At 43.6% G+C, this 14,333-nt stretch overlaps 1 protein-coding gene across 1 annotated transcript in view; it reads right to left on the bottom strand.

Annotated features, from left to right (window-relative positions):
- PRKAG2 (protein kinase AMP-activated non-catalytic subunit gamma 2) overlaps window positions 1-12,627 on the bottom strand; it is a 210,593-nt gene extending 197,966 nt beyond the window's left edge. The window contains exon 1 of the mRNA XM_021555262.3: window positions 12,386-12,627. Within this exon, the coding sequence (XP_021410937.1) occupies window positions 12,386-12,490 (105 nt within the window). The 5' untranslated portion in view covers window positions 12,491-12,627. The remainder of the gene's footprint in view (window positions 1-12,385) is intronic.
- Between the last annotated feature and the right edge of the window lie 1,706 nt (window positions 12,628-14,333).

The following is a 14,333-nucleotide window of genomic DNA, read 5'->3' as shown; positions in this document are numbered from 1 at the left end:
AAAATTATCTGGCAGGGGCAGACTGAAGCAGAAGATTCCTGTTGTGGGAGTTCTCCTGTGCTGCACTTACATTCCCAATAAGCAAGTCCAGGCATATTTGTTTTTACACAGTTGTTTCCACACCAAGACACATTTCCATTCCCCCCTCCCTCCTTCTGCTTTTGTGTTCCATCGTCCACATCAACAATTAGTGGAAATGCCTGGCTGTGCCTGCTCACATTGTTCCCAGACTTTTCTCTCCCCCAGTGAGCTCTGAAGACCATGCATTATTTGACATGACATGACTTGGAGGCCTCCTGCAGCAATGGCTGTATGCAGGGAAGCAGACAGAGGCAAGGAAGAAGTTAGTCCTGGTTACATCTGGCACAAGTAGGATGCCAGTCACTATGTGTTAATCCCTTAGCACAATAGCCCAGGTGATTCAACTTTAAATTACTTAAGTCTTGTAAACCAAAAACCACCAGAAGCCAAAACAGCCTAAAGGTCAGGCTTGTTGCTCTGTTTGTTTTGTGACATGAAAACACAGGATATTCATAACATGGGGTTTTCCCCTAAAATAATTAAACATCTATTGTATTTTCTATCACAGCTCATTTCTCCACAACATGAGCAATTTGCCAGCTTGTCTATACACACTGAATGTGTTCAGTGTAGAGCAAACAGCTGCACACAGGGCAGCTTCCCTCCACACACACAGGCTCTTCTGATCACAGAATCACAAAATATGCTGAGTTGGAAGGGACCCACAAACATCATCAAGCCCAACTCCTGGCTCTGCACAGGACCATCCCCAAGAGTCATATCAGGTGAACAAGAGTATTGTGCAAACACTTCTTGAACCCTGTCAGGTTTGGTGCTCTGACCACTGCCCTGGGGAGCCTGTTCAGTGCCCAACCACCCCGTGGGTGAAGAACCTTCTTTAATATCCAACTTAAACCTCCCCTGACACAACTCCAGGCCATTCCCTCAGGTCCTGTCACTGTCACCACAGAGCAGAGATCAGTGCCTGCCCCTCCTCTTCCCCTCCCCAGGAATTGTGACTGTAGTGAGGTCTCCCCTCAGCCTCCTCCAGGCTGAACAGACCGAGTGCCCTCAGCCACTCCTCACATGGCTTCTCCTCAAGACCCCTTCATCATCTTCATTGCCTTCCTTTGGATGGCCTCTAATGGTTTAATGTCTCTCTTGTCATGTGGTTCCCAAAACTGTCCCCAGGACTCGAGGTGAGGCCATCCCAACCTGGAGCAGAGTGGGACAATCCCTCCCTGCCCAGCTGGCACTGCTGGCCCTGCTGCCCCCGTGACTCTGGTGCCCTCCTGGCTCCAGGGCACTGCTGATCATATGGAACTTGCTGTCAACCAGGAGCCCCAGGTCCCTTTCTGTGGCACTGCTTTCCAGCCTCTCATCCCATCCACCCAGGGCTGCCCCATCTGAAGTGCAGAATCAGCACTTTCTCTTGCTGAACTCCATGCGGTCAGTAAGGACTTGTGTCCTTATCTGTTTTTTTAAATTAACCTAGTCAGGTACACAGAACATTCAAGACCATAAAACACAAACAAAGGAACCTACTGCCCTCTGAAAATGAACTTTCAGAAATATATAGAGTGCATTAGTTAATATCTTCTCTCACTTTGTTGCTGAAGTCGAGAAGTTCAATTTTACCATTCCTCTAAGAGAAGGTGATCGATTCCCAGACACATCCCCAGATTTCAGCTTGTGTGTCCCAACTCTCATTCATTAAAGTGCATATAGTGATCAATGCCATTGATCTTACATCCTTTGCTTTTACATGTGTGCCTCTTCCTTGGTTACTTCAACCCAAATCTACTTCATAAACATGCTGACTAAAAGTTTTATATGGATTATCACAGTGAAATATACTTTTTTAATTCTTAAACATTTATATTTGGAAGTAAATTTGAAATAACTACTCACATAGAGTCTGAACACATTAAATGCCTACAGTAGTCAAAAAACTTTTCAAGTTTACCCAGGTACAAAATATATAAACAAAAAATCCTCTCACAATTTTAAATGACTGCAGCGTTTTCACAAGTTACATTGAAAAGAAATTTATTTATGAAGTCTTTATAACATGTAATACTTGGTCCCTCTCAGTCAAACGTTAAGACAAACATACACTGACTTTTTTATGTGTCACAACAGATTACAATGCAGCAAGTACCAGTATTAGTTTCAGTCTTTATCATCAGGAGAGCAGCTGCTATTTATCTCTTCCCAAATTACTTCCTAGTATTACTTTCAATCTCTGTTCCATTGAACTAGAAACCAATTTCTGTTTTGATTAGTTTGTTGGTTTTGGGTTGGTTGGGTTTTTTTGGGGGTTTTTTTGTGTGTGTTCTGTTGTTGTATTTTTTGTTTGTTTCTTTGTTTTTTCCATTTTAGCTATCAGGCACAAGAGAATGTTACTGGAAGTGAAAAAGTAGGAAAGTGGCTTGTTTGTAATGAAGGTATAAATAGCAAAGAGGGAAGAATGGCATCTTGGAAAGATGCAAAGCTTAATTTTCAAATGTAATTAAGGATATCCTGATGCAAATGGACTGGCAGGATCTTCAGATACTGTAAAAGAACCTAACATACCTAAATTCCTTTTAAAATCACATCTCTTTGAGCTACTAGCCTTTTTAGCACCTATTTTCTTTTCTCAAGGCTTAATCCTGTGAATGGCATTTAATCTGCATATTTTTGGATCTGAGACTACAGACAGATGGGCATCAAAGCAAGTGAGTTACCAAGGCTTACCAAGTCACCACTCGTTTTATCTGACAATGAAAATAAAACAGACTGGCTAAGCAGAAAGGCATTGTAATGTTTTGTTCAGCATTGCAGGAGGATGGGAGGATGCACACAGTCTGTTGGGAAATCCAGCTGGGGAACAGCAGCTTCCCTTGCCTTGGTAAATGGTTGAGGTCCACCAGGACAACTGAGGAATACTGGGTGAAGAACAGTTTTGTCTGACTAAGTAATGGAGACGAGCCCAATCCTGTGCATGGTTAAATAAGACACTTCCTCTTTTACTGACTCCAGTGTTTTACAGCTGAAAATCAGAAAAGTTGCATTAACAGCAACTTTTAAATGACATGTGCACAGATCTGCAGCACTGAAAAGAGCCAGAACTCTTAGTACAACACAGAAAAAAAGGATTTCAAGTAATTGTACTTTTTGAATTACTGGATTTACTTTATAAAGAAAAATGCTGGCATGTACTTTCCTGCCTCTGCATAGCTTAAAGCATGTAGAGTCATTCTAAAACACATAAAAAGATAAAAAAAATGTATAATTAATCACCATCCAACTAAAAGAAGTCTCTTAAATTAGTATTTACCTTGAATATTGATTCACTAAATAAAGAGCAAAGGGAACAGCCAAATAACATCTTCTACCTCCCATTCTTTTCAAGCTCCAAATGTTATGTTTACAAATAATGTTGGCTCAGCTTTTCAAATGGCAGAATTTCCCCATTTTCCCATAAAAATGAAGAGTTGATCTAGGACTGGTGGAAGGAGTATCAAAGAATGGTGTTGAGACCATGCTGGTAATTCTCTTTCCTGCTCTAGCTGTCAGCAGCAGTAGAGAATGTCCAGCTCCAGCAACTGGAAGGACAAGCCAGTGGAATTCAGGAAAGGAGTGAGAATCCCTGCAAATTCTTTGGAGACTGCTGTAGATTGAACATGGCTGGTAAAGAGCTGTTTCAGATGTACCCAAACCCCATTTTTTTGACAGTATAGATGACTACATTGAAAAATGTAGATGACTACAGTGAAAATACTGTAGATGCCCTGTTTCAAGAATTCTACAACTGATGTGCCACCAGCTATTCAGAAAATAAAAGACTAACATTGCACAGCTTTCAACAACACATGAATCACATGGAGGATGCAATAATTAGGCACACTCATTGGTACCACTTTTGATGCTGGAAATTAAAATAATCTCCTCTAATTTATCTAATATCCTCAATCTTTGGTCTTCCTGATCAGGCTGCCAAGAGTTCTAGTAGTGTTATTTTAAGACCTGGCATGACTGTCTGTAGACATTAGACTGGAATCCTTTCACTTCATACATATTTTCAAAAAGCAAAAGGAAAAACACTTCCCATGACTGCTGCCTTAGTCAGATCCCATGGATCTGACTTAGGTTGAGCTTGTACATGGATCCTTATGGAACAAATACTGTAGCAAGAAGGTTTGGTTTATGGTTAAGGTAAGGGAACTGGGTCTGAAAACATCAGGAGTCCAACTGTCACATTCCTATTCAACATGGGAAGAGTTGCTTTAACTCCAGCCATCTCCTTGAATATCAGCTCTACAGGGATGAAGTTGTTTCTTCACACCTCCTCCAGCCCATACATTTTGTTAAGACTTTAAATTCTTCAGAGAATTTGTCTTTACTAACATGTGTATAGACATCTAACAGCACTCAGCCATGGATGGAAAGATCCCACAAGAAGTTTTGGTGTTTCAGTGTGGCACACTGACACTTTTTAAGTTCATTTTTTGTGGACCTCAAACCTCAGCGATTCATCAATGAACAGCATACACCTCCTCAGCCCTCAGGCCATACAGCAGATAGTGACTCAGATTGCTGAGGATTTAGTGCTCTTATCCTTGAACTGTCTTTCCTCGTGCTTCTTGGTTTAGATCACACTTCCAACATATGATTAATACTCAGTAACAGCAAATCCCCCTCTAATGAATTTATGCAAAAGGAATGACAACACATGATGAAAACCACATTCCAGAAGATGCAGTGATCTACTGAGAAGCTGGCAAACTCATACACAGCATGGTAACACTGACTAAGCACCTTTTTTTACTGCTTTCTTACCCTTCCTTCCTTTCTCAAGTCTTTTTGAGACTATTGTGCCTCCAATTTTGATACTCATCTCAGAGAATTCTTTTCCCAGAAGTCTCTACACTCCTTCTAGCCAAATTCAATTTCATTCCTCAGACTGGCTCTATGCTTTTGGAACAAGATCCAACCAACTGTGGAGTACAATTCCATGTGCCTGTGGAGTGGCTCATAGTTTCCAGGAACTTTCACTTGCTCAAATGTGCTCTATCAGAGCAGTGAAACTGGAGAGTTTCCATCTTCGGGGAAATTCAAAGTCTGATGGGGCAGAGACCTGAGCAAGCTGCTCTACTGGGTCAACTAGACACCTGGACTAGACAACGTCCAGATCTCTCTTCCAAGCTCAACAGTTCCATGATTCTGTAAAAACACTTGTCTGCACTTACACTTTTTAAAGACCACATGGCCAAAAGCAAAGCAACACAGGCCTAGCAAACACATTAAATGCACACCTACTTAAAGGCATAGAACAGCCCTGTATCAGTGGAAATTTGTCAAGGATTAGGGATAGGTAGCCTTAAGAGAGTTATTGTGACACGCTTGAGCAATCTCTACACAGCTCCTCTTTTCAGATTTCCATGTAGTACCTTCAAAATTAGTGGTGAAGAGGCAACAATCCATTTCTTCCACTAGAGGCAACAGGCTGTGCTTATGGCACCTGTTCAGTCCACTACATTCCTAAAACTATCCCATTTCTATGGAGAGCTTGTCTTCATGGAAAAGTTCCTTCATGCTTGGACTCAGATTTTACCCCTAATCAAGATCACAAAGTACTGATTTATCCAATTCCATGGAAAACACATTTCCAACCTCTTCTAGAGGAATCAACACATGTGTAGTCCACAACCCATACCCAAACTTCAGTCGTTCATAAAAGACCCCTGGTAAGCCCACAGCTGAGCAGGAAAGTTCTGTGTTTTGTCATATAATCAGTAAGCACCCCAGCCACTCAGAGAGATTTACTTTCTTCAGCTTGCAGAAGCAGAGTATTTTCTTATTTTCATTGTTCCAGCAGCATTACTGACATGAAAAGTTGACTGAAAATTGCACAATGGCTGTTGTACATAAATGATGATAAAGGCTTCAGAACATGGCAGACAATGCTTATAATGCACACACTTCCTCCTATGAATCCCCAGATGTGTGAGTATGTTCTCCAGCAGCTTAAAAAATGCAATTAGCTCTCTCACCCTGGTCACAAAAATAGATTAAGTCTTCAGCTTATGACATAGGTTCTGTTTTTGGAGCAGAAGGTCACAGGCACCCTTTGCAATAATGACCATAAGGTCTGAAGAGTCACGGCGTGGGAAATAAATGACAACCATGAAACTCACACTGCAATGCATTTGCTCTGCATCCCACTGGGTCACGCCTACATAATGTAATTTACTGTCAAGCTAAATTTTATGAAAATTTGAAGGATGTTATCAACCATTCTATGAATCCTCAATGTCAAAAACTGAAGTACGGCGTGATGTTTCGGTTCTCTACTGTGTAAATAATGCTTTCATGCTTTAAAGGTTTCATATGCAAGCAACTTGACAGAGACAGTATTACAGGAGCAAACACTAAACTGAAGCATTACACTCCATTTTCTACAACTACATAAAGAGTAAATACAAAAATCATTCTGCATATCTAACATACATTGGTGTTTTAGCTCACTGCTGGTATGAGAAATAGTTCAGTAGCAGTACAGCACTGTTTCACTACACCAACAATAATATTTTATATTTGTTGATGGCATCGTGTGTATTCATGTGTGTACATAAGTTTTCCTCTCAAGAGAAAAACCACACTCCATTCAAGATTTAAATATTTTCCTTTTAGCCTTTGAAGATGTGCACAGGTCTCCCTGTTTTTGAGACTGTAACACTTTCTCCAGTGTATCTACAGTGCAAACAACAGTAGAAAATTGAGACAGTATCCCCCTGCAACCAGATCAGACCCTGGAACCAATTCCCAAAGCCTGGTGATCAGTCTAGGGTAAAATAGCCCACATTGTGACACTCCTTGTCTGCTGTGGATGTCTTCCTTGATGCTTCATTTCTCTTGTAACCAACTCTGCTCTTTCATTATTCCCTGTGCATGGGATGCCTTTTGACAGAAATTCAGCTTTTATTCAAAGGGATGAGAATTACATGTGCTTCTTCAGTCCACAACTTGGGCAACCAATGCTGGCTCAGTTTTGCCTCCTTTCCCCCCACCATTAGCTCTGCCAAGCCAGTACCCAGGCACACCAACCTACTTCCATGACTGTCCATATATCATCAACAAAATGAGGGTTAAAATCTGGCTTCAGTCACATCTGAGTAGCTCCCCTGAATTTAATGTGGTGAAGTTGAGCATAAGCTGAACAGGAGCTGTTTACAGGGTCTGTGAATGGGAGCTGGAACCTCCTAGATGGAGATCCCTACCCCCCATTTTACTCCTGATCCCTCTGGAGCAGGACTTTTCTTCTGTTCCACTAATTCCTAACACAATCACAGTGTAAACTTCCCTGAGCCAAATTACACTTCCCTGAGCCCAAAAGTGTCACCATCCACATTTCTGTGAGGTCCTTCCACATTCATAACTTATTTCTCCAAGGAAATTCACATTCCTCTGAGTCCACATTCCTCATAGGCTCACATATAAATAGAGAAGGTTGGATGAGACCCTCTAGGACCAGAAGGAAAAGTAGTATTTTGTAAGATACAGCACATTTCTATATACTGATGGTCTGTTTCTGTTATGCTTTAGAACCAAGAAGACTAATGCTTCCTTAATTGCAGTGGCAGCTATTATGATTGTAAACATGAATCCTTTCTTTTATCCTTCAGATAAAGTACCATCTCAACACTCCTGAGCAAATACCTCCTGCCCTTTCCTGTCTTAATATACCAGCTCTTGAGGGAGGAATCCAAATTTAAACTCCAAGGCTACAGAGGCTCAGAGCAACTCGGAGCCTGCCCTGGGAGAGCAAGAGGGAGAACAGTTGTGATTTAATTTTAGGGAAACATTTCTCTCTCCTCTATCTCTCGCTCCCTTCACCTCCTCTTCCCAAGAAGACAAACATTTCTTTCATTCCTAGATCACATTGGAAGCTGATTTCTTTTCACCTTTGAAAGAATTCACTAGATTATTCCCCATCTGCAGCTTCCTAAAGCAATTCCTAGAATGAAGTGCTGTTCTTATCAGCCCACCCTGCAGTTACTGGGAGACAAGAAGCACCCTACAAAAACTGTGACAGAACAAAATTATTTCACAGTGATTTATTAGGCATGCAGCCACTAATGACTTTGCAAGTGTGGAAAGCGAGATGGAGGGGCAGAGCCTGAGCCAACAGTAGCTGTCAGAACATCATTGTCATCTATCGGGTTAGAAATATTTAAGCATCTGATGTTCAGCCTGGCATCCCAGCATAACACCAAGCCTGGAAACAGCAATAAATTTTGACATTGAGAAGTCTCTTCAAATCACAGAGGTTGACAAAGAAAAGGGAGGAACTGTGCAGAGATGTTTCTTTCTTTGGCGGCATAGAAAATAAAGAACCCTGATCCTCAAGCATATCCTTGTAGTGCATCAACTCTGCCGTCAGAGCTGAAGTACCAGAGGCAGGAGCCAGCTCACTGAACTGAAAGGTGTTTTGATATTCATTCACAGATGTTATTTTTGTGCTTATTGTGAAAAAAATCTTCTTTGTTCTTTTGAATAAGAAGTCACCTTGGGATGTATTTGGGAAAAATCCAAGGAAGCGCCAAGCTCCTGCAATTCTCACCTGCTGGGAGCAGTGGGTGCTTGGCACCTGGCACAGTGAAGCTCTTGAGAAAGGTTCTGCCCTCAGTCGTGCTCATGTAAATACAACATAACTTTGCTAGCACTGACTGAAGCATCCCAGATGAAATTAAAAGTAAACAAGAGCAGAATTTTTCTTTTATTCCAGCACCAGGGGCCTACAATGGCAACATTAACATTAGAACAGATCGATTTTGCAAGATGATAAAAGAACATTCTGATCTCACTGCTGTGAGCTCCTACTCAGCAGACAATTGCATCCCATCTCAGAATAGAGTTATAAAAATGTTCAAAGCAATGTGCAAGCATTAACTTCTAATGGCTTAAAAAGGAATTTTATAATGCTAATGTCTTCATATTACAGCTATGATGCATCTAGAGAGCAAAAGTTTCTATTTAAATCTGTAGCAGCTTTCAAAGATATTTGGACCAGAAATTTCCATTTAGGCATCTCTAATTTCAAGACTTCTGAATGCGCTGCTGGGACAGACAGAGGTTGATATGACCTTTACAAAGGCTCCTGAAATTATATTCTGGTTCATCCAAATTACTAGTTTAAGTCAGTTGTGTATTCACAAAGAAAGCAACAACCAAACACAAAGAATTTCCATCATCCCAGCCATTCAGCAAACACTCCCCTGCCATGCTACAGAATACAGTGGCCCCTACTTTATTCTTGGCTACTGAACACAAGTTGAGAGCAGTGAGGAAAGCCAGCCTGCAGGAATTTAGTGATCCACCACCACTCCCAGAAGTACAGGGCACCCACCTGCGCTGAGGGAGACTGGGCACAGAAAGAAGCTGAAAATAGAGTGTTTCCAGATTTTTTGTATCATATCTTGTCCTTCCTTGAGAAAGGTGTACCTGAGAAATGCCCTGGAGTGCTGTAAGCCACAAACCTGCTTTCTTCAATTGATCTGTTTTTTTCCCACTGTTACAGACAAACCCAAAACAATAAACTATGTTGGGGAGGGAAGAAATGCATACAACTTTCTTTTCAGAAATCCCTATTATTCCACAATCCTCTAACCAAATTATAGTGCACTTTGCATCCTTCCCCCCTTTTTTTTTCCCGCCATATATATTATTTTTTGAATCAGCACTTCTGCATGACCAATAAATATGTTTTAGGTCAGCCTGCATCACAACAGTACCTCTCTGTCCCATTGCTTTCTCTTTCAGAATGGACTCCTCTCTCTCCTCCTACTTAGGCCTTGTTAGTTCTTCTCTTGTTCTTAATTTGAAGGTCCAAATGAACATGAATTACATGTCTCAGCAATAAACATGATCTCACAGAAACACAAAGAAGAGGATGAACAAAATAAAAATTACCGTCTGGTGAAAGCTCCCTTGACAACTACAGCTACACTGACAGGCGCCACTGAAATAATAGGAATGATGCTTCAAAACAACAGCCAAGACAACGTTATGAAAGAGAAAAAAAAGCAGTCTAAACAGGTCTTTTCAAATGCAGATTCCTCTGTCAAGTAAGGAGAATGGGAAAAATGTTCTTTCTTACAGCACAACCATGTACAAACTCTGCCAAATTAAGAAAAGCACTAAAAAGATGAGTACAACCATGGGCTCAATAGTCCATTTGAGGAATGTTAGAATGATGCAGAATTGAAGAGAAGGGTCATATTTTGGGGATGGAGAGGGAGGATGGAAGGTGTTATCTCATTACCAAATCTTGGAGCTCTTCCAACTGAGTGAACAACAAAACTTATGTTGACTTCAGTGCAACATCTGGCATTTGCAAGCTTTTGCATCTGAGTCACTACCATTACCCAGGTGACAAAGTGCATAGCAAAAAGCCAAGAGATTAAGAACATGAAAAATTATGACCCACTACTAAAAATGTTCCATCTAAGACAGAACTAAGGCAACATTTACAAAAAAAGGTTGTCTATGGATTAGGGAGGAAATTAGGAAAAAAGCATTAGCATTCCTTTGTCAATGATTTAATGCTAATGAGTTCCTTAAGTACTTTTTTTCATGTTAGCTTCACATCATAGAAGGAGGAAAATTGTTCTAAGTTCTGGTGTGGTCAGAGATATCTGCTGGTTAGCAGGTATTTCATAAACACCAGGTGGATGCTGTAAAATCCTGCAACAAGCACAGGAAACTCCAAAACTACGCATGGCTCCTCATCAGGCAGGCAGAAATGCAGCTCCTGAGAGCAGCAGTGAGCATCCAACTGCACAGGAGTTTCTGGCTAGACTGAGTCAGAGGTGGAGGGGCAGTGGAAAGAGATGGCAGAGACAATATTGCAGGCAGGGTGGGAAGGAGTAAAGAGCACAGGGAGAGTGGTGCTTTGGTGTGGTACGTTTTATTAGCTGGTATTTTTTATCCCTATTGTGAAGTACTACTGGCAACATGGTCAAGTTTATTGCCTAAAATCTTCTGTCACAAATACATAGGCAACACCCATGTTAGCAGAAACAGACCCTTTTCTTTTAGTACTGAAAGCACTCTGAGCTCCAGAAGTTTGGCTTGGGCTCTTGGGCTTGCATTCCTCCCCAGAGAAAAATAAAATCTGCAGAAGAGTCATGTACTTTCCCTCCATTTTATTCCACACACTCGAGACACCTAATAAATTTGCTTTGACTTCTTATTCTTTCCTAAAACAAGGGAAAATCTTAGAACCACAAATATCTTTTTGCTCCTTGGTGGCCTGGCAGAGATACAGATAGATCTGTTTCCCACTTTTATATAATGAGATTTAAAACAAACTAATAAATAAAACAAAACAAAACAAAAAAAACCCCAAACAAATAAAAACCCCCCAAAAAACAAACACCAATAAGCAATAAAACAAGAGAGTGCACAAAAAAGATACAAGGACTTTGCCATTTCTTGACAGAAGCACTGAAAGCAAAAGTACATCAGGACTGTGAATAGAAAACTAATAGCTACATGGATCACAAGAACATCCTAATAGTAAAAAACCCAGTAATTTAAGTTTTGAAAGACATGTAATTCTGAAGAAAGAGCCAGTTAGCCTTTTAGTACTCACTGGAAATAGAAACTTTTGATCTGTGATTATGCTATATCTCTATCTAGAATTTCTTGCATTTTACTTTATAGTGAAATATACAGAACAGAGCTGGTGAACAGACTGCGCGGCTCACTAGTTTGCTCCTCTGTGAATACAACTGCCCTGCTCTTTCGGCAGTGACCAGACTGTTTGGATCCAAACCTAAGCGAGCTCTGGGCTCCCCAGACCTGAGAAATTCAGAAGTGGATTAGTCTCGAGAGAGAGAGGGAAGAATCAGATTAAACGCTGGTTCAGCCACAGGCAGGGACAGTTCCCGGAGCCAAACCTGGGAATGTCGAGACAGCATTGGGGGTGAGCAGAACTTTTGCTAGACCGTGCTAAGAGTCTGAGAAGGAACTGGGTGAGACAAACTGAGCCAAACCCACAGCCCAGGGCACAGGAGCACTTGTAGAGCAGTAGGAGTCACTTCTGAAACTGGGACAGTGAGGATACTCCTCCGTGCCACGGACACTGCATCCCGGGCTCCCAGCACTGCACGGGGGGCCAAGACCCCACTCCTCAGCCCACCCCAGATGTGGAGGACTGGCGTGTTGCAGGGGTGCACCCCCAGCCCAGCCTGCCCCAAACTCAGAGCTCGGCAGGAAACACCTCTCCTTGCCTTTCGCTGCGCTCCATGTCGGAGAAAAACATGCCTAAGCCACGCCAGCTGCCGAAAGGGAGGAAGAGCGAGGAGCCACTTACGGGGATGTGCACTCGCAGCATGAGTTTCTTGTGGCTGGAGCTTTTCTTGCTGCTGCTGCTGCTGCTGGAGGCATCCTTCTTCTTGTCCATGGCAGTGCTTCCCATGCCTTCACCCAAGCGTGGTGCTGAGCGATGGATCTGGAGAGGGAGGCTCCTCTTCCACCTCTTCCCACCGTCCCACGGGCCGCAGTTACTCCAAGCTCCTTCTTTTCTTTTTTCTTTTCTCTCTCTCTCTTTCCCCCCCCCCCCCCCCTTCCTAATGACCTTAGGAAATTTGGGGGGGTGGGTGTGGGGGGAAGCAAGAGGACGGGGGGAGAAAGATAGAAGCCGAGGGAAGGGGAGGAGTTTCTCCAGCTCCGGTCTTTAATCCCAGCAGCGAGGTGTCAGGGGGGACCTTCGCAAGAGCATGAGATGCCCTTACAGACGCTGCTCCCTTCCTCACTCTTCCGCCCTTTCAAAAATATCCGGAGCATCCTGGGGGAGGGGGGGGAGAAAGTTTCCTTCCCCTCGCCCAGCTCTTACCGAAAGAGAGAGGGAGAAAAAAAAAAAAAATAAAAAAACAACCCCCTAAACGCCCGAAGGCCACAAAACCCGAAAAGGGGAAGCGCTCGGGCGACGCTTCTGGCAGACTGGGGAGTCCCGTGGGGAGCCCGACCGGGGAGGGAAGGAGGGAAGGGGGGGCAGGAGGATGGGAGGAGGTGCCCGGGCGCTCCGAGAGCCCCGCAGGGTCCCCAGGAGCTGCGAAACGAGCACGGCGCAGCAATCCCGCAGTCCGGCCGCGTCCCCGGCTGCGCGGGGAGAGGAGCTGGAGCCGTGCCGGCATTCCCCGGGCTCCCGGAGCATGGAGGTGGGCGAAAAAGCTGCCTTTCACCTTGCCAAAAACACCCAAAGGCGGCGCGGCTCCTCTCCCTCCCGACCTCCCAGGCTGATTTCTCGCCTCCCTGCCCCGGCCGTGCCCTTAAGGGAGCGGGGTTTGTTTCCCCCGAGGCAGCGCTTCCCACCCGCGCTCCCCGCAGCCCAGCGAGGAGGGAGCCCCGCCAGGCTTCGTTCCCTCTGGGCAAAACCCCAGGCTGCCCTGCCTCTGCCGGGCTGACGGGGAACGTGTGCCAAGCCCAGGAGGGCCGCAGTCCGCTCCTGAGCGTAGATTTTTCCGCTCCCTCCGTCCAAAAAGCCTCCAGCGCGCTCGCAGATTCAGCCGAGCGAAAGAGGCGGCTCAGCCCCCGCGGGCGAATGGATTTGGCGTCACCGGGTCCCGGAGAAGGAAAAGCTTCCAACATCGCTTCACCTGTGGCTGTGCTGCTGCCCCAGAGCAGCCCCACGGCAGTGCCACCGCTGCTGCCACCAGGGCTGAGAGTGGGACAGCAAGGACAGAGAGGTGTCTTGTCTTTAGGACAGCAGCTGGTTTAAACAAGCGTACATGGTGCATCAAAATATGAGGGTTTGTTTCAGAAGTGCCTCTTCTTCCCTTGACTGTTTGTGGCTTTTTTCCCCCTTCTCTGCGTCTTTTTACAGTGCCTGAATTTGAGGATAAGGCCAAGCCCGTTACAGCCGCGGAGCTTTGATCACAGCACTTAAACTCACATTTTCCCTGGGTTCAAAGAAGTGCATTCACAAAGCCGACACTGTAATCACTCCCGACAAGTCTTAGGGGATTCTATAAAACAACGATTGAGTGAAGGGAGAAGACTTTTACTCAAAAATCTTATATTCTGAAAAAATACAGGGTTATGGTGGTTATCATCAAAAAATACAAGAAGATGTATTTCCCTCATTATGGAAGTCTCTGTATTTAACAGGTGCAAAACTTGGTCAGGTGAAAGCCTGTAGTCACTTCTCTAAAACCATACAGAATTGAATAAAAATATGACTCCTCTAATGAAATAGACAACTGTCCTATAGGTTCCTACAGGATGTCATGGAAGGAACTAGACCCAGAAATGAAACGGGA

The sequence above is a fragment of the Lonchura striata genome, chromosome 1 (assembly GCF_046129695.1).
Source record: "Lonchura striata isolate bLonStr1 chromosome 1, bLonStr1.mat, whole genome shotgun sequence".
NCBI classification, from domain to species: domain Eukaryota; kingdom Metazoa; phylum Chordata; class Aves; order Passeriformes; family Estrildidae; genus Lonchura; species Lonchura striata.
The sequence above is the reverse complement of the archived record's forward strand: the minus strand, read 5'-3'. Positions and strand labels throughout refer to the sequence as shown.